Raw genomic sequence first — 27,070 nt, forward strand, 5'->3', positions numbered from 1 at the left:
ATATTAAAATTTTATTAGATAAAATTCTATATAATAATTAAACTCTAATTAAATATAAATTAAACTCTAATTATTAAATTTAAATTTGATTTGGTGTGATGGAATACAAGTATATGTGTTTTTATATATCTATTGCTTTATGAACGCAATAGTTTAATTTTTTTCTCGAAAATATATTTATATGACAATTGAATTATAGATTTCATTTCGTGTATTATTAGGTAATAAATTCTATATATTAGATATTAAATTATATTATTACATACATTATTAATTCCATATTATTGTTACATTATTCTTGTCTATTATAAATTCTGAACAGAGAATTATAAATCATGAGTATTATGAATTCTGTAATTCTGTACCAATGAAAAGTTATTGTCGTGACCGATAGGCGATAGGGAGAATGAGAATTGAGTCGAACGTCGAAACCGAATCTTCAGTATCGAAAATGGCGGCTAAGAGCGGTGGTCACGATGAGTGGCTCTCGGTAATGAAACCGATATTAGCAACTTCGCCACGCTCGTTTAATAAAAATGACATTATTGACATAGTTAAGAGCATCGTTAAGAGGTAGGTAATAATTCGGTTGAATCGAACACCTATGTTAAATCGCTTTCCCTTCAATGCAAAAATATACGTTGTACTCCTTGGTATCAGTATAGTATATAATTGATGTCTGTCGCCACAAATCGAACTTTTCCGTTTTTTTATTTCCCGTCCAATTATACAGCTTTCTCTTTGTCATTTTTACAGCGAAAATAAATTTGTCTCTCACGAGGATCAATATGATATCTTTTATACGGCGGTCGCTGCACTGTTGGCAGATTGCATTAGTGGTTGCGCAAATACATGTAAGTAATATCGCGCATTCATATGTCACTATGACTGTACGAAATTATTTTTTAAATAATATACACATGTATATAGCTCTTAAATTTACTTAAATTTACGAATGAGTATAAATATTTTTTTATTTTTTTTTTTATATATCTTTTGTTAAATATTGAGGAAAATAGTAGAATGACATTAAACTTTTTAACCTATCTACAGACTTATTTATGCACGGTAACTTTATACATCACGTCTTATGAAATAAACTTTTTACAGTTGCCAAAAGTCAAATATCTATTATTTGTCAAGCATGCAAAGTGCTGCTTGCTTATCTCGTGGATAAACTGCCACAACAGCAAACCCAATCAGGAGATGTCGCACCAGCGGTTTTGACTACAAAACAATTATTACTCCCAATACGAGCGTTATGTATGGGACAGTCTTTACTTACATCTGCGGAGGAAACTGCTCTCATTTCTATAATAAAAAATTCCAAAGTACCACCTCATGTAACAGTTTTGTCAGGTGGAAAAGAAAAAGAATCATCTCAACAATCTGTAAAAGAATCTATGCGGTCTCGTTGTGATTTGTCTACTAGCATCCTTGAGCAGTTGACAATGCCATTGCAAGATTTCTCCTCATCTTCGATTCTTGCTAATGAAATTTCTGCTGACAGTGCGAGCAAAAATATAAATGCTACTACAAGCGAAACGCATTCTGACACCAAGGTTTGTACTTATAAATACTTTTCTATAGTGAGCAAAATATTTTTGTTGTTTTATATTAATCTATTACATGCATTACTTTTGATAAATTATATTTTTTTGTTACATTATATATTAATAAAAGTAGAAAGTCATAATTGAATATATTGCAGATGATGTTTGTTGCAAACAATATAAGTACACTGCAGAATATGGGAGCAGGTGATACTTTGTTGGATATGTGTTTAAATCTTCCACATTTGTCACGTTATACACGAAAGTATCAAGCTTATTTATCAAAGAAGGGATTTAGTCTACCAGCAAATGCATCAGAAGCGCATACAATAAGACACAGTTTACACTCGGTTGTTAGCGACATTAATATTGTACATAATGTGATATCTCTCCCAATACTTGAACCTTTGACACCGCAAAAATTGGAAAAATTGTCACTGTTGACTATGTCTTGCCTGTATTGTTCGATTGCAAATGCAACAGCATCAAGCATAGTTGGTATAACAAATGCAGTGTCTCCTAAATGTAGTACAAATACTGCAACAAGTAATCAAACTAATCAGAATGCAAAAACCACCGATGAAGAGTATGATACTCTGGCAATTACAGTTGTTGAAAAAAGTCTAGAAATATTTGGCCAAGTATCAAACGTTATCAAAAATAGCACGCGTGCGGGAGGACATGTAAGTAACTTTTATAGATTTGTTACTTTCGATGTTATGCACATAAATTTTATCATTTTATAACTTTAAGTATTGCGTTATACTAATTATCTTAAACTTTTAGTATATAAAACATTATTAAAAAAAAGTTTTTGATCTTGTAAATATATCCTTTATGTTCTATCTATAGATTCTGCAAAATCATTTACTTATTGGAGTATGGCTCTTGGTTGCTGGATTGCAAGCACAATTAACTGTGAGCAGTTTTAGCGCTGCAGATAAAGGGAAAGAGGAAAAGGGAAAATCGCCGAGCAAAGCTCGTGATGGAGGTGGACGTGTAAATCTTATGAAAGTGTAATTATTACATGTTTTACATACACAATATCATATTTTAAAGATTTTTACTATACATATACAAACTCTTTAAGCTATATTGTATTTATTTTATTTTATACATAAAGTATATAGTTAATACTTTTATATAAAATATATATGTATATATATATATATATATTAGAAATAGGCAAAAAGATATATATCAATATAAATATAATTACAGGCAACAGGGATTTGGTGTATTGTCAGTAGCGTTAGCTTCGCATGCATTGAATTTAATGAGTGCGCTTCTTGAAGACGTATCTATCGAAACTAATTCAGATGTAGTCGCGGCAGTTCCTGAACCAGCGCCATTAGATATCTTGTCTACTGCTACAGCATTGCAAAGAGCAGTAACGTTCCTACAAGCAGTGCCATTAAATCATTTGCTGTTTTATCTGGCTACTATTAGTTATAGAAAGGTAATGGACTATAGATATCTATATTAATTTTAAAAAAAATTGATATCTTGTTACCTACATTTTGTTCCTGTTGCAGGCTTGTACATTGAAAAGAGTACAAAAGCATCCTTTAGAAGGAGATGCATTAAGTCAATCTGATTCTACTACATACTATGAAGATCTTTTGAGTTGTTCAGAGAACTCCACTGATGAGGGTAATATTATATATCCATCTAATATATTGTATTTATATTTATATGCATTTAGTTTTATATTTAATATTTAATAAGACTATTGGTTATGAAAATGTATTTATTTAGGATATGTTATATGTACGTCAAAAAAATTTAGATAATCTTTATTTCACTCTCTGAAATTCTGTACTTCTGTTTTTATTATATAGTCAATGGGAATGCTTAGAACATATCAATGCTATTTCAAAAAATGTATGTGTTATAATTTTGTAAGATATTTAGAAAATTATATTAATTTTGAATGAATAATAGTACATTATCATAATTGATGCATGAAAATTAATTTTGAAATAAGTTATGATATACAGTGGTACGTAATATGCACATTTGAATGCAGCTTCAAAGTGTTCACGTTGACATTTACATACCAATAATTATATTAATGTAATGGTATGTGTTCACTCTATATGTATAGAACAAACTGTTATGTCAGTAGAGGAGGACAGCGAACCTATCTTGGGACTATGGTTTGAAGAAACCCTTGCGCCATCGGACGAGACTTCGACAAATACCAATAAAGAAACAAATAATGAAGCAAGTGCAGAACGTACTACCAATACCACCATTGTTCCTGACAACAGAGAGCCACATGGTGTACGTTTTCAAGTTAATTATTTTGCGAAGTTAATATACATAAATATCTGATATAAATCAGATATAAATATCTAATATATTTATAATAGCAATAAGTTATATATAAAAAATAACTTAATAATCGTTTTCTCTTTTTTACAGTATATTTCACTTGCGACAAAAATATTTCAATTTATGAACAAACACTTGATTGGTAGCAGAAGTACTTATGTTCGAGAATATGTAGTTAATGGTTTAGTTGAGCAACAAATGGTTATATTGGCAGCAATTATAAGAGATCTAGATCATGAAACAGCTAGAACAGAAACGGGTGAATTTTTATGTAATTACTATGTGTGCACTTTATATTAAAATTTATGTTTGCTGCATCACATTTTTCATTTTACTTATATCATTACATTTATTCTACATTAAGAGAATATTATGTATACATAAAATTGCTAATTTTTAGGCACAATTTCGGCATTTTATGGTGCTACGCTAGGGGCTATGTATTCGGAATTTTCTCAAGCTTTAAGTCGTTATACTCATAATTTACTTGCGTGGAATACGCTAAGTGAATCTCTTCAGAATACCTTACTTCAACACTTGGGTGTAAATCCTTGGTCTATAGAGGTCTACAGTAGTTCAACTACATGGCCTCTTCAAGTATATCCACGAACTCTCAGTGTACTCGCACAGGTGCCTTATAGTTATCTAATAATATTTAGTTTTCTGAAAATATTCGATTTTTAATTTTAAAAATAATCTAACATATATTACATTACAAAAAATTTTTTATGATTAGATATTACTGCTGAAGCCTCAGTTGGAGAGAGAAGCTGCATGTATCAGCATATGGCATCGATTAGTAACAACTATGGTTGAAAATGTATGCAATCCTCAAACAACGTATGAAGCTGAAAATGAAGGTAAAGTTCAAATTAAAGTATTAAAACTATAATATTTTTTCTTTAAAAACCATAATGGGGATTTTTTTATTCTCTTAACTTACAGCCTTGGTGGACAAAATTTTTAAATATGTCTGTATTTTAATTTTTTATTGTTACAACATTAACATTTATGTATGTTTACAGATTTAAATGTTGAACATGCTCAGTTGGTACTCTTCCTATTCCATTCTTTAAATTTAATGCAGAAAAAATCTGTACTACTTGTAACGGGAAGTGGCGCAGTGCGTTGCAGCGAAGCAGTCAAAATGCCAATGAAAGATTCTCAACTATTGCACTTGTCCCGATTATTACTGTTACTTGAATATATGATGAAGCATCTGTATGATGCACATCCAGTATTACTTGAACAAGTAAGACACTTGTTACTATATATGTCTCTATTGTAGCACATTTGCATGTAATTTTAAACAGCATTTGATAATTCCTTAATTGTCATTACTTTATATTGCAATGTAAATTAATAAAATAAAGTATTGTTGTATTTTACTTCAAAATGTGACAAATATCTTACTTAATAATTTACTATTTGCAATATTTTACTACTATGTTTGATTTTGTAATGACATCAATTTATTAAATGCTAGAGTAAAATTATTATTCAGTTTGACTGATGCAATACCACAAGATACCAGGGCCACCAGTGTGAAAGTGCCACCTGAGTGGTAGTAAACGTCTTGTACAATACTTTTATTATGTTAATCAGGGTATTTTTAACTCTTGCAAAGCATTATGATAATTATTTATATTTATATATTCTTTTTTTATACAGGTACAATGGAATCTATTTTCTGCTACAAGTTTAGTATGCGATACCAAAGATGGAAATAAACAGACTGCCAGAGCTTTTACTCCTTGGGTAGAAATAGAAGATAATTATCGTAAATATGGCTCACAAGATGAATTTTCAATGAAACCACGTTTTTATAATTTATCAAGAACAGATTTTAATAACCAGGATGCACCAAAACTAGATGGATTAGTATGTATTACATATAAATTAATTAATTATTGCAAAGAAAACGTGAATCATTTTTTTATACAGAATAGTTTTCTTCATAGAAGTTACATTAGTCTAGTGATTAATGTTAATTATTTACTTTGATTTATAATAAGATTAGTATCTATATTTAATAATTTTAATAACAAATTTAATATATTAACAAAGTTTTTTTATTTTTTTAAGTTTATTTTTTTTGTGGCAAGTTTCTACGATTAAATTTTTAATCTTTTATTTATAATCTCTTTATTTTATTTTTACAGGCCTGTAACTTTATTTTGGGCACACCAGATAAAATGAAATACCCTCTTTTAGTCGATGCATTAATCGACATTTTAAATGTACTTAATCAAACTGATATGCATAAAAAAGGCGGTGCTGAGAATAAGGAAAAAATTACATTTACCGGATTGTGTGCGATTCAATATTGCTTTTCCATATGTTGGGAATTATTACTGATGTTACCTCCTTCGACTCCTTACATGAATAAACTAGCTCTCGGTGAGGAAATACCAGCTGGACCCATGTTGCTTCATTCATTAATATGGGGTCCGAGAGCCGCATATAAAACTTTCACTGGTTGGATGAAGGATTGTTTGGTGAAGCAAGGGATGTATACGCAATATGCCGAAAATTTATTGAAGACAGTATCATCTACCGTAAATTCTCTCAAATACGATGTTACCCTTGCAAAGAATTGTATCGTTTCACTTAAACCTGAATATAATACTACGGACAAGATAATGCCGAGAGCATCGTTGCCAAAACTCGGTTCTTTGTGTATACTGGCCGCAGTTGTAGGAAAGTTACAAGTTCTTATGGATGAGAGCATATCGAAAAATTCTACCGAAAACATTGAGACTTCCAAGAGTACGCAGAATGCAGATTCCGCACCTTCAAACAGGACTAAAATGATAATTGAAATTCTACCGCATATCTTATCGTTGACAGATGCTATTCTATTGTCATGTCGGTCCAACATATTATATCATACGTTCGAATCTACAGAAGAAGATGGAAAGTATGGTATACGGGATTATTTGATTTTGGATAATATCTTATCAATGGCAGGCGCGAATTGGGGAACAGAATCGTCACTGGTATCATTTTTGCCGAGTTGCATTAAATCTGCACTGGATAAATGGAAAAGTATCGCGTTTGCTCCTGTTCCTTGGAACACGTACGCGAATGATATAATACCAGCGGAAAGCTACATCTTTACTACAGTCAATTATCATGTCAGTTCCCTGTCGGAACATCCAACATTTTCTATCAATCCATCATTGAAGAATCTCCTTTACTGTTTAGTTTCATTCATGATGGAGTACATAACTTCTGCAACAGCTCCGGAACAACAATCAGACACACATTCTCAAGCCGTAGACATTCTCGTTTCATTGTCAATGGACGCTCGTACCGACTATCTTCGAGAAATGGCTACCAACACTCTAGGAAAATTATTGGGACAGGATAACGACAATGAAGCACGACACTTACGTGAACATCTGTTTGTACTAAATCATACATACAACCTGATAATCGAATATACCGATAATACAGACGGGTCCATTGGTATTGTTATCGACGAAGAGATTTTGAAACAGTGTATAAAATATTGGGAGCGACTATTGGAAAAATCTCTCGGATGTAAGGCCTTAGATTTGTTCTTCGCTCCCGATACAAATCATAGTCTTGTGTCTATTTTATTATCTATAACGTCGCCACAGGCTTCGTCGCAGTTTAGCGCGTACATCTTACACTTTTTCAATGCATTATTCAGAACAACTGAGAAAACGACAAATGATGGATCATTGGATCGTCTATGTAATTCAGTGGCTAATTTTGCTAATGTCGAAAGTGAGAAATTACAGACGTGGCTGAGACACGTTATATTGGGAGCGACGAATGTACCGGCGAGCGTTTCCGCAACGAATATACCAACATCCACGGCCGGCGCTACAAATACATTGGTTACTGTTTCCGGAAACTCAGAGGATGGTCAGAAATCGGATGAAAGAAATAACGCATCTAATAACGAACAAACTCAATGGGCAATTTCTGACGGTTCTGGCAGCAATCAACCTGCAGTTAGTAATGACGAGCAGCATTCCAATCATGAGAACAGCCGTTTCTTGCGGGCGCTTACTAATTACATAGTCAAGGATAAGAGCAACGTCAGTACAAACGTCTCGATAACCATTCTTCAAGCTCTTATACCGTTAGCGTATCATATCCTTTCTCCTACTATCGAAGGAAATCGGTTCTCCGAATTGATGCATATCATGTCTACTCTGGCTGACGCCGGCTCGGAGAAAGGACACACATTATTGTTTAAAGCTGCCACTGAGTGGGTTGAACTTTGCAAGGAGCAAATAATGAACAAAGATCCGCAAACTTTCGACAAACCGTCATCGCCGTACATCGAAGCGGGTTGCTGCATGTTGAACTACATAGCTGACATAGTAGGAGCAATCTGTCCGCAACAGGCACAGTCCCAGGATCGAGCTACTAGCCCACCGTGGGAGGGTGCTTTACCAAACAACAGCGACGTAAACGACAGCGACTGGGTAGATGAGATTCCACACGAGGACGATGACAGTGCTGTCGAAGACTCGGACGAGGACAGCCTTTGCAATAAACTGTGCACTTTTACGATCACACAGAAGGAATTTATGAATCAACATTGGTATCACTGTCACACGTGCAACATGGTTGACGGCGTCGGCGTTTGCACGGTATGCGCGCGAGTCTGTCATCGTGGTCATGACGTCACGTACGCCAAGTATGGAAATTTCTTCTGCGATTGCGGTGCCAAGGACGACGGGTCGTGTCAGGCGTTAACGAAACGTAGTCCGCAAAGCTCGGAACATCAAGCAACCGGCAATATACCGTACAGTAACGTTGGCGCTCCTGCGGAAAGCAGTCTGCTTCTGACAAGTAGTCTACGCCGTCGGGCATCCAGTCCTGTACATAATTCGTACGACAAACATGAAAGAAGCGGACGCGACACTCAGAGGCAAGTATATTTGAGTAAGCAATTGGAGTCTTCAAAGGATTGGATATATTCTCAACTTTGTAAGAGCGGATTGGTATCTTCGTTAGTGGATCTAACACGCGCGTTAGTACCGGCGGTAGATGCGTCTTGTCAACGCTATTCGCCAGTTGGTTGCCACGCGCGAGCTCAGTTAGCATTGAAACATTTACATACGCTCGACAAAAAGCATGAGCATACGGATCAGCTTATGTTGCCAACTCTGGGTTCCCAAGAGGGTGCATTTGAAAATGTTAGAATGAATTATTCGGGCGATCAAGGTCAAACGATTAGACAACTTTTGTCCGCTCACATGATACGACGTGTCGCCATGTGTTGCCTGTCATCTCCGCATGGTAAACGACAGCATTTGGCTGTTTCGCATGAGAAGGGCAAGATAACGGTATTGCAGCTTAGCGCACTGTTAAAGCAAGCTGACTCCTCCAAGAGAAAGTTAACTTTGACGAGGCTCGCTTCAGCTCCGGTACCTTTCACCGTCCTCTCGGTTACTGGAAATCAATGGAACGAGGACTTTTTGGCCGTTTGCGGTTTTAAGGATTGTCACGTACTTACGTTCAACAGTTCCGGCACGGTGTCCGATCATCTCGTTTTACATCCTCAGCTCGAGAGCGGAAATTTCATCATTAAAGCGTTATGGCTTCCCGGTGCACAGACGCAGCTGGCGTTAGTCACTGCTGATTTTGTCAAAATTTACGACTTGGGAAAGGACGCGCTGAGTCCGCAGTATTACTTCCTCGTGCCGACAGGAAAGATAAGAGATTGCACGTTCATGCACGCAGAAGATGGTACGTTCCACATGTTACTTATGTCTTCCGCCGGATATATTTATAGTCAGGTGATGGACGAGGAAAGTCAAGCCAAGCATGGTGCTTTTTATGTGACAAATACATTAGATGTTTATCATCCAGAAATAAAAGACAATGGTCAAGTGGGCGGTGGAGGAGTCTCTATCTACTACTCGCATGCTCTTCAGTTGTTATTCTTCAGTTACGCCTGCGGCAAGAGCTTTATAGCGCCGCTAAAGCACATGGATTCCGATATTACCGTCGTATTTCAGATTAATCTCGCCAGTAATAAGACAAATGGAAATAAATCCAACAATAATCAGCCGCAACCCTTGTGTCAATGGAGCGAGGTAGCGAATCATCCCGGATTAGTCTGTTCCATTTTGCAGACCAGTAATAATCCGGTTATACTGATGATCAAACCTGATACGATCATGATACAGGAGATCAAAATTGTCCCCGCGAAAGCAAAGATTATGGACATGGTCGCCATCCGACATCCCAGTTCGAACGCTGAACATCGTACGACTCTGATATTACTATGCGAAGACGGAAGTCTGAGAATCTACATGGCTGGTATGGAGCAAACCGGATTTTGGATGTCGTCCACCGTACAGCCGATTAGCACCAATTCCGGCATCAAACCGACGCGGAAAAAGAAGACTAACAAGATGGGAAAACCATCGGGCTCCATCACGTTTCCCATTGACTTCTTTGAACATTGCCAAGTGATGAACGACGTCGAATTCGGTGGCAACGATCTATTGCAGATCTATAATGTCGCGCAGATCAAGCACCGTTTAAATACCACCGGAATGTATGTTGTTTCCACAAAGGCTATGGGCTTTAACGTGGAAGTTACGAATAACGATGCGATTTTAGTAATGACGGGAATACGAGTGCTCTTTGGCAATCAGGACATTCAAAGGGCACCTCTGTACGTTGAGGTGAGTGAAGATATTGATGTTTATTTCATAATATACGAAGATTTTTTTTTAACTTTAATTTTAATGATTTCAATTTTTTCGTAAAGATATTTGGCAGAAGTATTCGGACTACCCTAATTAGAAGCCGTTGGTTCGATATCCCTTTAACAAGAGAAGAAAGTCTCCAAGCTGATAAAAAATTAACAATCACCTTTGGACCGTCTCAAGATCCAGAAGGCGTTATTATGGTCGACTCAATAAAAATGTTAGTACAATTACAATATTATTTTAAAAATAGAAAAAATTCAAGAATTTTTTTTTTATATACCTAATATTACAATTTTTCGTTTTTATATAGATATGGTAAAACTAAGGATGCATTTGGATGGCCTGAAGAGATAGAAGAGATTCAATCCTGTCAACCAACATCCGCGCCAATTACGACAATCAATAACGAGGCCGATAATACCATTGTTTCTCCTGCACCACTGTCCTCTATAGACAAGTACGTTAATAGAATATTAATTTTGTATGAAGTACATTTAGTAAGTTAATTTTTTTATAAAAAAAAGTAATCCATGCATATATTGTATCAGAACGACAAAGGATAGTTCGGTTAACATAGAAAGGTAAGGGCATATTATAATTTTTTTTATTGTAAAAATATAGAGTAGAGAGGAATATAGATTCGACAATTGGTGTTTTATATTAATTAATAACCTATAAATAATTATCTTACAAATAATTGAAGTTTTATAAAAGAAAGAGAGAAAAATTCATTTTTTACTGACGCAATATGCGAAACAAATTTTCTGCTAACAATTTATTTAAGATTTAAAATTCAAAGTTACTTTTCAATACTAAATTATTTTAGATTGTATCACCAATTGTCAACTAATTATTTAGCTCATATAAATAATATAATCTATTAACAATTGTAGTTATATAATTTAAAATATGCATTTATTGCAAGAACGTGATTAATGAATATAATTAATAATTTTGCGAAAATTTTTTTAGGATGATAGCCAGTGTTCTCGAAGTCTTAGAGTCTTCGTTCATCTTATCCTCGCACGATGAGAACAAATCCTCACTGAAAGCTACAGCGATCGATGTTGCATCGCGATTGTTAATATTACCTACGCCACCATCTGTACAAATGCATACAACAGCTTTGTTAGCTGCCCTTCACAGCACCAAACAAGCTTATCATTTTCATAAGGTATATAAAGATCATCCTCATTACGTTTATTAACAATTTATGCATATATATTACGCGTTTTTTGCATGTTTTTGCAGGATCATGCATTACTATCGCACGTTCTCGAATCCTTGAAGTCAATGAGAGAAGCTGACGATCCCGCGGATATCGATGCGGAAAACTTTTATAGACTTGTACTTATCGTTCGTGCCATTGCCGTTTCTCGCCCGCACAATCTTGCAAAATTTGCTGAACAGTACGCGAATAAATCAATCGACGAAAGTAGCGGTACGTGTATTTTACGATTATTTTGTTTACGATGTTTTTTTCCAAGATTCAAGATAAATATAGGTATCATGATACTAAATATATTTTTATCTCTAGTGCCCGTTTTCGAGAAGGATCGCCTGGAAGCTCGTTCGCACAGCAAGGCGGATGGAAGTCAACATTTGGTCATCCAATTGATGGAAATACTATGGTCCCTGCATACGGCATATCCCAAGAATATGGCACTCGCTCCGGTAGTCGTGCCAGGACTTACGCATGCTGAAGGAACGGTTTATGCAATCGTAGAGATCGTTCACGCTTTCGCGATATGCGACGTTGAAAATAATACCCCGATAGCCGCTAAACTGTATCTGCAGTTATTACTGTCCTCGGACACCACTATCAGTTTTAGCGCCAAGCATGCGATAATCAGAGTGCTTAGACCCAGATACCGGCGTAGGAGAGTGTATATACCAAGCCCGCCAAACTGCAGTACTCCAGGTAGAGGAATAAAATATGATATTTTAGAAATATCGAAACAAAAAGATACCAAATATTTGATTATTGTTTTTCATTTATATCATGATTGATATATTTTTTTTTGTCTGTAGGTGTAGTTGCCGAAACTGAAGAAAAATCCGCTTCAGTTCCATCGCAGGCTTCTCAAGACGCAGTAGAGCGCGAAGTTGAACAACACTTTGATATCGAGGCTGTAGAAGCAGTAGACAGAGTAGCGGATATGCTTGGCGCCGTTGAAGGCAATCAGAACTCGGCCGCCGCGAGAGTAGTTAATCATCATCCGTTGGAAGCGTTACTTGGCGCGGGTAACTTCCCGCAATTACTCGATATGCCGCCGCCGGACGCCGATGACGAGGCGATGGTGGAACTCGCGATAGCCCTGAGTTTACAGGACCATGAAGGAGGTCACGCTGATTTGCAAGCATTGCGACAAGGATTCCAGCAGAGCTTTCCCAATTTGCAGGGTATACAAAGTCTTCAGAATCTAAGCGGCTCTGCGTTACAAAGCTTACAAAGCTTAGCGACGCAGGGATTGGTCCAAGTTCCGAATGCCGCTCAGGTAACACGCTCTTTTATAATCGTGACTCGTCTTTATTATTCAAATTTTGTTTGATAATATTATTAATATTGGAAAATTTGTTTCAACTAGAGCCAAGAAGCGGGTCATTACTCTGACACGACCGCTTCTGCAGGCGGTTCCGACGATGAAGGCTCAACCGCCGCCACTGATGGTAGTACTCTTCGAACGTCTCCCGCCGAGCAAGTGAGTTAGCATCTTTAGCATACGTACTCTAGCCTTGGCACTATACTATTCACCGAAAGTATATGGACGTGGATCAACAGAGTCTTAGTACTTGCACATATACGTAGTAACGCTTGGGACACATTTTATGTTAGGGTGGTAGTGGTGGTAGCAAGGGTAGCGAGAGCGGTGGAAGCGATAGCGGAGGCAGCGCCGTTGACAGCATGACAGGGGAGCATAATGTTTCCGGCAGGAGCTCCGCGTACGGAGACAATGCTCCCGACAATGCTATGCCTCCGATTGGAATTGGGGTCAATCAAGCGCCACGCTCTGAAACTAATACTCTAGATGTTCCCACAACTTTCACTGTAAGTTCCGTGTACCTTTGTAGTACAGGTTTACGTAGCAGACTTACATATGTTCTTGAAAGCAGGAGAAGTGACGGCAGCGATTGGACTATATTCGCGATTCCAACGTATTGACTTATTGATACATCAATAGAAATTTACTTCCATTCATAATGTAATACCTTTCTTCTTCCTTATTTCATTCGATATCATTCATTGTTGATTATCGTCTTGAAACTGATTATAGTTTGTTTTGCTATTGGTGGATTTGTAGTTGATTATGAAATTTTGATAACTAATTTTTTATGTGAAAGATAAAATCTATAACTCTGTACTCTAGTAGTTTAAATTACATTTTTCTCGCATGTTTAATGCATATAAAAGTTTTAGATTTTTCCTATGAAAAGTTAGTAGTATTGATTTAAAGATCACCCATATATATAGTGTATATATTATCAGAAACTTCATTAAATTCATGAGTTTTATTAAAATTCATAGATTGTAATCTATCATCATTCTATTGTATGTTTCATAAATTAATCAATCATACAATCATGAAAGGGGCAATTTTTTGTGGAGAGTGATGACATATTATGGTTATTAATCTTAAATTAAATCATCAAACCTGAAATATATCAAAATTCAACATTATATATTGTATATTATATTAAATGTATATATGCTACGTATCATTTTTTATTTTTTATAGAAGATTGAGAGTAAAATTTCTTATTAACACGATTATATTGTCATAGAAAAAAAAATGTTCTTGAAAAGATTTATGATAATTAGTATTCTTTGACAGGATATCTTGTGTTAAAAATTGATTTCATTTATTTAAGAATGAATTTGTAATATACTTCGCTATTATTATCTTAATCTCTTTGTTAATAATTAAAGACTTGGGCCTCCGTTCTCAAAAGTTGCCTTTAATCAACACTGCCACAAAAACGAAGAATCAAATAAACATAGGATTGAGGATATAAATATTTCATAAAACATTTTTTATTAAGTGTGCTACAAGACTTCGTTGAATCCCATTAATCGTTGGAGTCTGAATGGGGTACAGAATGTAACAAATGTATTCTGACACTGGCTTTTGTATTTAAAATATCTTAGAAAGTCATTACAGAAATTTTTTTCATTAACTGTTAAATTAAATTTCTATTTATTAACTGGAAACACATCTGAATATTGAATATAATAAAAATTAATAAAGTACAGCTACTTATTTAAAGTAAACAATAAAGGCCGAGAATTAATTTAAATATAACTGCACTCCCCATTGAAACTCCAAAGTTTAAGTAACTTTGCCTGGAACTCTGATAGAGTTAGTATATCATTCATGATTTTATCAAAAAGATTATGACTGAATATTGCGCATGCATTAATATCTTAATAAATTTTCATTTATATTCAGAATATATGCATCAATAATGCATATTTATCACTTTATCGATTCTCTAAAACAAGAATAGAATTTTAGGAGTTCCTTGAAACGCGAAATCGATTAATAATGAACGATGAAATATATTTTATATTCATCAATTATTATTTGTCACACCATATTAGACTACTGAGCAAGAAGAAGGCATCGAGCAAGAACAGGGCGTTGAACAGGAAAATGATACGACTGGCGAAATCACTATAAAACTACATGCTATACGGCTTTCACTGTTGGATAGATTTACACAGTTTGTGCCCAATCTAATAAACGTTCGAGGAGTACTTGCCATTCCATTCATGCAGGTACCTCTTTGCATTATTGCAAGTTGTATACTAAAAAAAATATTAATAAGCATAAAAGTAATCTTATAAAACTTTTATACTTTTATTACTTTTCATTAGGTTGTATTAATGCTAACCGCTGACCTTGATGGTCAAGATGAGAGAGACAGAGCTTGTGTAGAACGTTTGTTGCAAATGCTCGTGAAAGAACTCGAGATGGATAAGCCTGATACGAGCAACATTTGCGAACGTAGCAACAAGAGGGAAGTCCATTTGGTTATCATGCGTTTACTAAGTAAGTGAATAATTATCTATCTCAGTTATATTTATCTCAGGTTTATGTCAATATATATTACACACATCGATATTTTCTTAGGTGTTCTTATGTCCCGCTCGAAATACGCTACAAAGACTTCCTCGGATAATCCAAACTTTGTGTCCCAAACTACCGCTGCGATACTAAGCAAAGCCGGTATTATTGATTACTGTTTAACATTACTGCAAGCCTTACTCGATTATTGGAAAACGTAAGTTTACGACATGCGATTGTGTATCGACGGAGTATAAAGTTTATAAATATTTTACGAATGAATCTTGTTCAGTACCAATACAGAGGAGTCTGGTACCATGATCGGAGGCCAATTACTGAAGGAACATCTTACCGCATCGCCTCCCGATATGTCACCGTTCTTCCTGCGTCAATATGTCAAGGGACACGCTGGTGACGTATTCGAACCTTATCCCCAATTATTGACGGAGATGGTGCTACGATTGCCGTATCAGGTGCATAAATACGCGGAAAGTACCGTGGTACAACCTGCATTCGAACAGGTAATTGTTAATAATTCTTCTGTAGACGTTCTTTTTCTTGTTTGTAAGAATAAATGATAACTCTGTTCCTTCTCTTAATCTGTACAGCCATGGTATTTCTATCTTTGCGAATACATGATGTCTTATCAAACACCGTTCGTTAGACGACAAGTACGTAAATTGCTGCTCTTCATTTGCGGTAATAAAGAAAAGTACAGACAGTTGCGAGATCTCCACGCTCTCATATCTCACGTGCAGGTGATTATATCATAAAATAATGATACTTTTTTTTAAATAAAAAAATAGCATTATAAGTTAAATTTGCTGAATTATATATTAAATTTTTTGTTATATAGTCCGTACAGCAGTGTTGTACCAATGGAGGATACGACCCACCGTCCGCACGTCCGCATTCCATCAATTTGTCTTATGATTCATTGGTGGAATTGATCGAACATCTCAAATGCTGCGTGGAAATCGCTACTAGTCGTACAGGAAACTGGCAACGATTTTGCTTAAAACAAAACACCGTTCTGTCATATCTGTTTGCCATATCGACCCTCTTGGACGAAGGTGTGAGCCCTACGGTGCTCCAGTTATTGCAATGCGCTATTTGTTCAAATAATAAGTCCAAAGAGACTAAAGATACTAAATTAAAGGTAAATTTAACGCAACTCGCATATTAATCATATTATTACTAAAAAGTTAATATTTTCTGTTTTTCTTTATGATGCACATGTTAATATTCATATACAAATTTAAATCAGGAATCTAAATCGACGACTGGCACAAAAGAGAGACGTGAACGTGAAAAATCGGAAGATTCTGATACTGAAGCTAAATTCGAAGAAGCACAATGTTTAACTCTAGTCGAGCAAATTCAAAAGCAAGTGCATCCTACATTGCTGATGAAATTTATACAGACTTTCCTCCTTGAAACGAATAATACAAACGTTCGTTGGCAAGCGCATTCTCTTATACTAGCAATTTACAAGTGAGATATTAATTTTATCTATTATTAACAAAATTTGCTTTTACTTTAATTAGTTTTTAAACAGAATAGAAGTAATAATAGATCAATATAAAATATGAGGCACAACGTTACAATATAAAACATGAAATATGTTTAAAATTTTTCAGAAACTGTGGCCCAACAGATCAGGAAGTCTTGTTGGATCTTTTATGGCGTTTATGGCCACTGCTCCCAGCTTATGGTAGAAAAGCGGCGCAATTTGTAGATTTACTTGGTTATTTCTGTTTGAAAACGCCGCATGCCGGAAAGAAGATGCATACGTACATGGAGCAGGCAGTTGCAGTTTTACATGCTCAGAATCAATTACTCGCACGACATCCTAACGCGAATCTTTACGTAAATCTCGCACAATTCGTCGAACTGGATGGTTATTACTTGGAGAGTGAACCTTGCCTTGTGTGCAATAATCCAGAAGTACCAATGGCAACGATCAAGCTATCGTCGATTAAGGTAGATTCCAAATTTACGACGACGACACAGATTGTAAAGTTGGTTGGCAGTCACACCATCAGTCGCATCACTTTACGCATAGGCGATTTAAAGAGAACAAAGATGGTTCGTACTATTAATGTCTATTATAACAATCGATCTGTGCAAGCTGTCGTAGAATTGAAGAATAAACCGGCAATGTGGCACAAGGCGAAGAAAATCACTCTTGCTCAGGGACAGACGGAAGTCAAGATGGAATTCCCGTTGCCAATAGTAGCCTGTAACCTAATGATTGAATATGCCGATTTCTATGAAAATATTCAAGCTTCATCTGAGACGTTACAGTGTCCGCGATGTTCCGCCAGCGTGCCGGCGAATCCCGGTATTTGCGCCAATTGTGGCGAAAATGTGTTTCAGTGCCACAAGTGCCGAGCGATCAATTATGACGAAAAAGATCCGTTCTTATGCCATGCTTGCGGATTCTGCAAATACGCCAAATTCGATTACACTCTGACTGGTAGACCGTGCTGTGCTGTCGACCCCATCGAGAACGACGACGATCGGAAGAAGACTGTGGCGACTATTAATACTCTATTGGAGAAGGCGGATAGGGTGTATAAAACTCTAATATCGAATAAACCGACACTGGAAATGCTTCTCGTTAAGATATCCGAGCATCGTTTAGATCGAGGATTAGAGGATGGTATACAGGTGTCCAGTAGTACTCAAGTGAACAGAGCGATTCAGTTACTGGCGCAGAGATATTGCGGCGAATGCAAGACCTCCTTCGAGGAGCTCAGTAAGATCATTCAACGCGTTCTAGCCTGTCGCAGGGAGCTCGTTGCCTATGACAGAAATCAACGAGGTGGTCAGAGTAGTTCGCAATCGTCGTCGTACGGTACGTCCAGCGCGAACGATAATGTCACGAAAGACGAAACGATAGCCCTGCCGGTCGGACGCTGTTACGGTTGCGCGTCCGCCGCCACAGAGCATTGTTTGACGTTGTTACGCGCGTTAGCCACCAACAGCGTAGCCAGAGACGTTCTATGTAAACAAGGGCTGATCCAAGAGCTTGTGGAACATAATTTGCGAAAGGGTACGGTACAGATGCAAGAGGAAGTGCGACAATTGTTGTGTCTCGTTACGAGAGATAATGCGCAGTCGACCAAGGAGATATGTTCGCTTCTAACCAGTCGAATTACTCTGACGCTTCGCGGACGAGTCGCCACCCCGGATCTTTCGGTCGCTGTACGACACGAGATGGCTCTTCTCGCGGCGCTCGTGCAAAAGGAGGACTCGTGCTGGGAACAAAAATTGCGATGCGTCATGCAACTATTTCTAACTGCTTGTAAAGAGTCAAAGAGTCCTGTTGTAATGGAGAGTATTATACTGCCGTGTCTGAAAATTCTGCAAGGTCTCATTAAACCCGATCAACCGGTTTCTAAGAAAAACAAAGTAAGCATTCAATCGATTAGCGTTTTGTCTCTGCTTTTGTTATACATTCTTTATGTTTGTAATGTATATGTAATTTTACGATATAATTTTAGGATAAAACCATCGAGTCTCTAGCGATAGTACAACCACCAGAAGGCATCAGTATCGATGTGAATAAATGGATCACTGGCGATCCCAAACATTCATACTCCGAGTGGCTTCGTCGTATGCCGGCTAAGAAAACGGAACCGCCGACGGCGAAACCTCTTAAAAAGGTTGGTTATAAAGTAAGACACATATAACGTTCGAGTAAAATACTATAATAATTATTAATTATAAATTACATAATGTGTGTATATTTCATAATAAGAGATGACGAAAAACTAAGATTATTTCATGATTTATCGGATTCGTTGTTCCAGGAGGAAACTCGAGTGTTGTATCTTATGGAAAAGTATGGACACAGATGGCATCAGCGTTGTATGAGGCATCAAGGCGTTCAACCATTGAAACTGTCTGATGGTGCCTGGTTAAAAGAAGTTCTCTTTAATCCCAGTTCTCGCCTGGCAAGGCAGGTTGCTTGTAATATGATTGAGAGTCTGTGCCAAGGTACAGAGAGGAAGAAGGAGGTTCTAGTCTTACTGACCTGTTACTTAGAAGAGTTACGTGCTGCTGGCGAAAGCAGCACCGAGTTCCTCACTTTATATCAGAGTTTAATCAGACAATCACCTTGGAAACAATTCTTGGCAGTACGCGGCGTAATGACTTTATTGGCGGATCTATTGACCCGAGAAATAGAAGAATTACATCGGCTTGAAGAAACTACTTTAACTAGTGATCTTGCTCAGGGATATTCGTTGAAGATGCTTACAGAACTTTTGGCGACTTTCTTGGAACAAGAAAATATTAAACAGCAATATAAGGGCCGATTGGTTGGTGCGGTACTCAATGGTTATTTGTCACTTAGGAGACTTGTCGTTCAACGGACTAGATTGATCGATGATACGCAAGAAAAATTGTTAGAACTCCTAGAAGAAATGACCAGTGGTAATAATTTTTAATATATAATATTTTCTTAAACATTTTCAATAAGTATTATATTTGTTTCTGTATACGAGTAATATATTTATTTTATGTCCATCAGGTACCGAAGAGGAGACAAAGGCATTCATGGCGATTTGCGTTGAAACAATACAAAAACAAAATTCTCAAGATGTTCGCACTCCGGTATTTATATTTGAAAGATTGTGTTCGATTATTTATCCAGAAGAAAACGATATAGGCGAATTCTTCTTGACTCTTGAAAAAGATCCACAACAGGAAGATTTCTTACAGGTGAGTTTGCATATTCGTTTCCACAAGATTTTCATATCTATTATATTTAAAGAAAAGATACATTTAATCTTTTTTACACTCGTGCAGGGAAGGATGTTAGGAAATCCCTACAGCAGTTTGGAACCTGGACTAGGTCCACTTATGAGAGATGTTAAGAATAAAATTTGTCAAGATTGTGAGTTAGTTGCACTTCTAGAAGACGATAACGGAATGGAACTTCTCGTCAACAACAAAATCATCAGTCTGGATCTTCCTGTCAAAGAGGTGAGAATCGATTCTATAATTTTTGATGTAAGATTAAAAAGCCATCTTTGATATATAGATGCTGACATATATACGATTTCAGAAAATTGTATTATTTATGTGAAATAATTCTACACAATATTTCCTTTTGTTTAGATTTATAAGAAGATTTGGGTGTTGGAGGGTGGCGAATGCGACGCCATGCGCGTGGTATATCGTATGCGCGGTCTTCTTGGTGACGCAACCGAAGAATTCGTCGAAACTTTGAATGCCAACAGCGAGCAGGAGGTGAATAACGAGGAAGTCTACAAAATGGCAAATGTATTGGCAGACTGCGGCGGTCTTCAAGTCATGTTAGACAGATTGGCGGCAATACATGACGTCAATCGCGCGAGACCTCTTCTTCAAGTGCTACTGAAATTATTCAGATTGTGCGTGAAAGTCAAGAAGAACCAAGAGGTTCTGAGTAAACCCGAATTGGGAGCGGTCACCGTATTTCTGGACGTTCTTCAACGTTGCCTCGCTACGGAGTCGGAAAATTCTCAAGCAAAGATTACCGAACAATTATTGGACGTAAGCATCGAAGAAGGTTTTTGTTCACATATTATAAGTAAATATCGTTAGGTAAGTGTTTCACATTAATTTTAGATTATGGAAACAATATTGGCAAATGCGGCGTCGCAACCGTTCAGTGCGTTCGAGGCATTTTCGCGCACTCTTGGTGGTCCGGAACATATCAAGGCGCTCTTATCCTGCACGCAGTCCACGGCAGTTAGACAAAGCGCTGGCGTGCTCGCGCATCTGGCGAGAGTTTTGGCAGCGTTGACTTACGGCAATACGGAGAAAATGGCGCTCTTGTGTGATTACTTCAAACCTGTGTTGAACTTTTACAAATTCGACTTCGAGCATACGCCTGAGGACGAGCAGAAGCTGGAACTGTTCTGTATACTCACTCAAGGCATCGAACGAAATGCGATTGGTAATACGCTGAAAGATTACATCATAAGCATGGGTATAGTGAAAGATGCTTTTGAATATATCACCGTAAGTAAAGAGCACATATATAATCGTGATATAAATATATAAAAAATATATAAACTTAATCTTTTTTTTTTTGCTATAGGTACACGCGCCATGCGTTAAACCTACGCTATTACGCACAGATAGTGACGAGCTGAAGGAATTCATATCCAAACCAGCTCTAAAATATATTTTACGGTTTCTCACAGGGTTAGCTACGGATCACGAACCGACTCAGGTAATGCAGATTATAATCTGTATATTCTATGTATAGTTTATTCTTCAAGCATGCAAGCCAAGAAGGCGACTTGATGTACAGAAAGTCTACTCATCCATCCATACTATCTTCCACTCACAGCCAAATGACTCATACCTCCCATATCTATCCATACAATAAATAAACAAATAGCTAACTAGATAAATAATACATAAATAATCTAATTCACAGAGTGAATCTCCTTATCACCGATCTTTTCTCTTTCTTAACTCTTTTTCTTTCCATATTCTTTTTAATATTTTACTTTTCTTCTCATCCAGTTCATTACTAAATATTCTTGCTATTCTTTCATCACTAGCTTCACCTGACTCTTTGAACCATTCATTCGCCTCTACACATTCCATTACATAATATATATTATCCCATCCTATGTTACAAACTTTACGTTCATCTCCTAACCAATACTTATTATATTTTTCCATATTTCGCACCTTATCTTTACCAGAAAGCTCTTATCTCATCACCATACATACACCTATCTAGAATACTCTTCCTCAAATATCTGGGTTTTGTTGTTTCCATTCCTATCACCTTATATCTTTCATTATATTTTGCTTCTCTTATTCTCGCATCTTCTATTTCTAAAAATCCAACCTGAAAAGTCACCTAACATAATCCAACATTACCTTTTCTAACTCCTTCTTTTCTTCCCACCCCCAAATTTCCATCTCATATACCATTACACATTGCACTAAATATTTATATAATATAACATTCATTTCTTACAGAAAATCTGTATACTCTATAATTCTTTTATTAGTAAAGCATAATTGTTAAATTCTAATGCGATATATTGTTTTTTTTTTTTTTAATTGCAGTTGACGGTCTCGCAAGTTACTATTAGTATAATTCATAGACTGGAACAAGTGTCTTCGAATGAACACGTTGGCTCATTAGCAGAGAATTTATTGGAAGCGTTATGTACGAATAAACAAGTAGCCGAACTTATCGAAGAAGCTCGGCAACACACGCGCAGCGAGAAGAAACGCTTGGCTATGGCGATGCGAGAGAGACAACTGGGTGCGCTTGGTATGCAAACGAATGATAAGGGACAGGTGACAGCTAGTGGAACAATTCTTCAGCAAATGGAAGACCTGGGTGATGAGACTGGATTGGTTTGCGTTATCTGTCGGGAAGGATACAAATTTAAACCAAACATGGTAATCATCTTCTATTCGTTTCATTATTTGTACAAAATACTTAAAATCGGAGTAAAGAAAACATAGCCTTTCACAAATTAAATTTTTTATTAATGAAAATATTAATTAATCCTTTTTCTATACATTTTTTTCTTACTATTTCTTTTATTAATCTTTTGTTCCTCATTATTGTTTTGTTACAGGTATTAGGCGTTTATACATTTACGAAACGTTGCAACGTAGAAGAATTCGAAACGAAGCAACGAAAAACCGTAGGTTACACAACTGTCACGCATTTCAACGTGGTCCACGTAGATTGCCATATGTCCGCGGTGCGTTTGGCACGCGCCAGAGATGAATGGGAAAGTGCAGCGCTACAGAACGCTAATACAAAGTGTAACGGACTGCTGCCATTGTGGGGCCCGCAGGTCCCGGAGTCTGCATTCGCCAGCTGTCTAGCTAGGCACAATACTTATTTGCAAGAGTGTACTAGTCATCGTGATATATCCTACTCGTCGACTGTTCACGACTTGAAATTACTTCTTCTACGATTTGCTCAAGAGAAGAGTTTCCATGAGGACACTGGCGGTGGAGGTCCCCAATCCAATATGCATATAGTACCATATTTGATACACATGGCTCTATATGTCGTTAATACGTGAGTATAACGATTTTGATAATGTACTTTAGAAATTGAACTAAAAAAATTAAAAGTTTGATTATAAAATAAAATTAGAATCAAAAGAAAAAAGAATTTCCCTCTAATAATTATAAACTAATATTTATTTGCAGAACACGATCGGGAACTAGAGAGGACAAAGCCTTAATGACTTATTTGGAAGTGCCACCAGGTTCAGCCTGGCTCGATAGTAGTTACGAAGCAGAGGGCCCGTTATATCAATGTGTCCTTTCACTACTCTTCTTCACGCCTGCTCGTTGGAAATCCCATAAACTTACTCATCTCAATCGATTACTCGTTCTCGCGCATCAACGTTACGTGTCCCCTTCGGCTACCACAAAGACCATCATGGAACCAACTGCCAAGGATTACGCTGTCTACAAGAGCACTTTAGTCTTCTTTAGTTTAGTGGATTGTATTTACGGAAATTTCTTCAAGGTTTAAAGCACAACTTTAATCATTTTTAATTATTAATTAATTATTATAACTATGCATATACATTAATAGTAATTATATATTTTTCTTAAATAATTACAGAAAGTAAATGTTTTATCCGATGACCAGTGGCCTTCGGTTTTGGCTGAATATATCAGACATAATGACGAAGCAATGTTAAAAGCCTCAGAACGCGTGCTTTTGTCATATCGCGATGAATTATTACCGTGCGCATCATTCGAGGAGTTTTGCGATATTGTTGGTAAGTTTGTAAGGGATTGAAAAAAAATGTGAAAAAGACTCAGATTAAAATATTAAAAATGAATATTTTTTGTTCTAGGCTTATTAGAAGATATAAGAAATCCTTCTACGTATATTGACGATCTCCTGCAACGTCTTGCTTAAAAATATTGGAAATTCTCTTTATGTAGCTCACTGGCACTGTTACCGGCGAATTGTTTTTCCTTTCTCTCGATGTATAATCAATATAATCATTCTTATCAAAGATTTTTATATCGAATTTTAATGCTTCATGTGTTAAAAGTTGATTCGTGATATATTCTTAATACATGGAACTATTTAGTCAAAATTGTGTTACATATGTGTGATGAGAAAAATAAGATTATAAATTATACTTTATTGCTGCTATATCTTTACTCATAGATAAATATGTATGTATATGGAAATAATTTGTGCTTTAATAAAATGCGACTAAATAAAAATGTTTGAATATATCATTCTTTTTCTATAAGAGAACCGGTATAATTATTACAATAAATTATCCTGTGTTTTCTCGTCTCGTAATTATTAGGATGGGATTATATTAAGGGTTGATTTAATGAAAAAACACAAAATCTTGTACTAACAGTTTTTTTTACTACCATTAATGCAATAGCAAATACTGTTACGATATATTATGTAGGAATGGTGAACGATCGGCGACGACGCACGGTCATTTATGTAAATGTTTCTCCGCTCGCTATTACAATAATTTATATTCTTTATATTCTTCATACGATTAATAAAGCTATCGCTAAGGTATATAAGTGGTTAACACACTATTGTCTATGTTATATAGCCTCCGTTTTCTCAAAAACGTTTTTTTCGCGTCCGTGCAGTTTTAATTTTTCTCGTAATACAAAAAATTCTTTATTTATTAAATTCTTATTCACAGTCGTGAAGCACGAACGATATTATTTTCTGGCAGTGAACTCGATCTCTCATTGCAAAAAGTAGGAAAAGATATCAAAATGCCAAATACAAATCTATTTCCACTCAATTTGCTTTAGCCATAAAAATGTAAATACGCTAGCATTACAATAAAAAAGAACGTTCGATTTATAAAAGTTAAACAAAGTTTAACGTATCGCATGTACAAAACATGTTTATTACTATCCTTGATGTTGAAGCTTTATCACAACATAATAAACAATCGTCTGCGAATAATATAATGGCATATCGTCAACAATACATCCGTGTTACTCGTTACATTTATTTAACTTTGCAATCCTCGTTCTTTTGTTGCAAACTGCAAGCTCATTTTTCGGCATTGAATTTGAACAGGGCACATTTTACGCAGACAAATTTGTACCTTTTATCTCGCATATACTTTGTGTCGAATTAGCGAACAATGTTCATTTCATCTCAGCCTCTTACGTTCAAAGTCGATTAGCGAATTAATTCAAGGTATCAACTTAATACTTATACTGGCAAGCTACTATGTGTATATGCATTACGTCTAATTCATATAGTGTGTATGTGTGTGTGTGTTACATTATTATATAACAATCTACTTTGAATAAATTACTTTAAGGCTACTTTCTTAGCTCATCGTCGATTATTATAATTTAGTACTTAAGAAACTATCGTCGTACCCTTCGAACAAGTTTAATGTACAAACGTGAAATTCGTCGCGCGAACCGATCAGACTTAAAAGCTATTTAACAAGATAACGAATATGAGTAATTAATGATCAGTTAGTTGTGCAGTTATATCGCTAATATTAAAGTAATATCTGTTGACGCATTCATGTTTCGTGCTGAAAAAAAAAAAAATTACAGTAAAATTAAAATTGATTATTTACTTTATTTTGTGTGGTTCTCTAATTATATTATTGAGGAATATTAAGAAAATTTTACAAATTGAGTTTCGATTAATTTTCACATACATATATATGAATGCAAGGATCATTTTTATCTGAAATAGATGAAGATGGCTGTTTTCTACAAAAATTCGATAAAGAATAATTTGGCCAGAGTGTTGTGTTTAATCATGTTAATTCTCACTAGGACGTTTTTTTCATTCAGTACGAATGTATAATATTGTAATTGTGAGTTACTAAACTTATGCGCTATGCTATTTTGACATTTATTTTAAAGTTTGGTCTAAGTCTAAAATCAATGTCAATTATACATAATAGTAATGTATATAATATTAATTATAATAATATATTATAAAATAATAATAATATATATGTGTATTAATAAAGCAATAATAACAATTATAATGATAATAATAAAATGTTATCTACAAGCTGTAACAGAGAGATAGACGAGTTACGAATGTCATTATGTAATGGGATAGCGGTCTTACTATAAATACCTATTCATTCTACGATAAATAGCAATCTCTTAAATTTAAATTATTGCATCGAATATGACAGAAACAAAACATAACAAAAGAATGGTACTTTTTAATCCGCAGTAATACTTAAACTGACAAATCGTTGTGCGTTGTGAAAGGTGTCATTCTTCCGTTATGGATTATTCGGCGCGATTAAACGTCGTTTTCAGCACGTCGTTGTTGCATGGTTAACACAGGCTAATTACATGCAGATTTTGCACACGCATGTACTGTCACGCAATTAATTAATCGCCTTCC

At 35.9% G+C, this 27,070-nt stretch overlaps 2 protein-coding genes across 7 annotated transcripts in view; one reads left to right on the plus strand and one right to left on the minus strand.

Moving 5' to 3' along the window:
• Positions 1-424: 424 nt before the first annotated feature.
• Poe (E3 ubiquitin-protein ligase-like protein poe) lies at positions 425-26,873 on the plus strand. 6 transcript variants are annotated; one of them, XM_072888988.1, is made up of 43 exons: positions 425-573; positions 757-854; positions 1,111-1,562; positions 1,712-2,236; positions 2,406-2,569; positions 2,775-3,012; positions 3,089-3,206; positions 3,661-3,839; positions 3,981-4,161; positions 4,291-4,520; positions 4,627-4,750; positions 4,916-5,142; positions 5,562-5,771; positions 6,053-10,573; positions 10,660-10,817; positions 10,911-11,057; positions 11,149-11,181; positions 11,573-11,774; positions 11,852-12,041; positions 12,138-12,521; positions 12,632-13,098; positions 13,189-13,302; positions 13,437-13,649; positions 15,201-15,377; positions 15,477-15,651; positions 15,733-15,883; positions 15,959-16,187; positions 16,275-16,424; positions 16,523-16,825; positions 16,934-17,160; positions 17,307-19,083; positions 19,176-19,337; positions 19,485-20,109; positions 20,207-20,397; positions 20,485-20,661; positions 20,797-21,213; positions 21,289-21,684; positions 21,764-21,898; positions 22,756-23,097; positions 23,280-23,734; positions 23,869-24,193; positions 24,293-24,452; positions 24,531-26,873. In XM_072888988.1, exons 1-43 carry the CDS (start codon positions 452-454, stop codon positions 24,593-24,595), a joined length of 15,936 nt encoding a protein of 5,311 aa, XP_072745089.1. In that variant the 5' UTR covers positions 425-451; the 3' UTR covers positions 24,596-26,873. The 6 variants fall into 6 exon arrangements, with proteins under 6 accessions (XP_072745089.1, XP_072745090.1, XP_072745091.1 ...); XM_072888989.1 differs by having other exon boundaries at positions 3,981-4,149; XM_072888990.1 differs by having other exon boundaries at positions 3,682-3,839.
• Positions 25,045-27,070, minus strand: part of Mthl1 (adhesion G-protein coupled receptor methuselah-like 1) — a 142,408-nt gene continuing 140,382 nt past the window's right edge. Inside the window, exon 8 of the mRNA XM_072888995.1 lies at positions 25,045-26,228. Within this exon, the coding sequence (XP_072745096.1) occupies positions 26,179-26,228 (50 nt within the window). The 3' untranslated portion in view covers positions 25,045-26,178. The remainder of the gene's footprint in view (positions 26,229-27,070) is intronic.

The sequence above is a fragment of the Anoplolepis gracilipes genome, chromosome 3 (assembly GCF_047496725.1).
Source record: "Anoplolepis gracilipes chromosome 3, ASM4749672v1, whole genome shotgun sequence".
In the NCBI taxonomy this organism is placed as follows: Eukaryota; Metazoa; Arthropoda; class Insecta; order Hymenoptera; family Formicidae; genus Anoplolepis; species Anoplolepis gracilipes.

Coding starts and splice junctions, on each gene's coding strand:
- Poe (XM_072888988.1), top strand. CDS start 452: ATGGCGGCTAAGAGCGGTGGTCACGATGAGTGGCTCTCGGTAATGAAA. Junction 4,521..4,626: donor CTCTCAGTGTACTCGCACAG/GTGCCTTATAGT, acceptor TTTTATGATTAG/ATATTACTGCTGAAGCCTCA. Junction 11,058..11,148: donor CCACTGTCCTCTATAGACAA/GTACGTTAATAG, acceptor ATATTGTATCAG/AACGACAAAGGATAGTTCGG.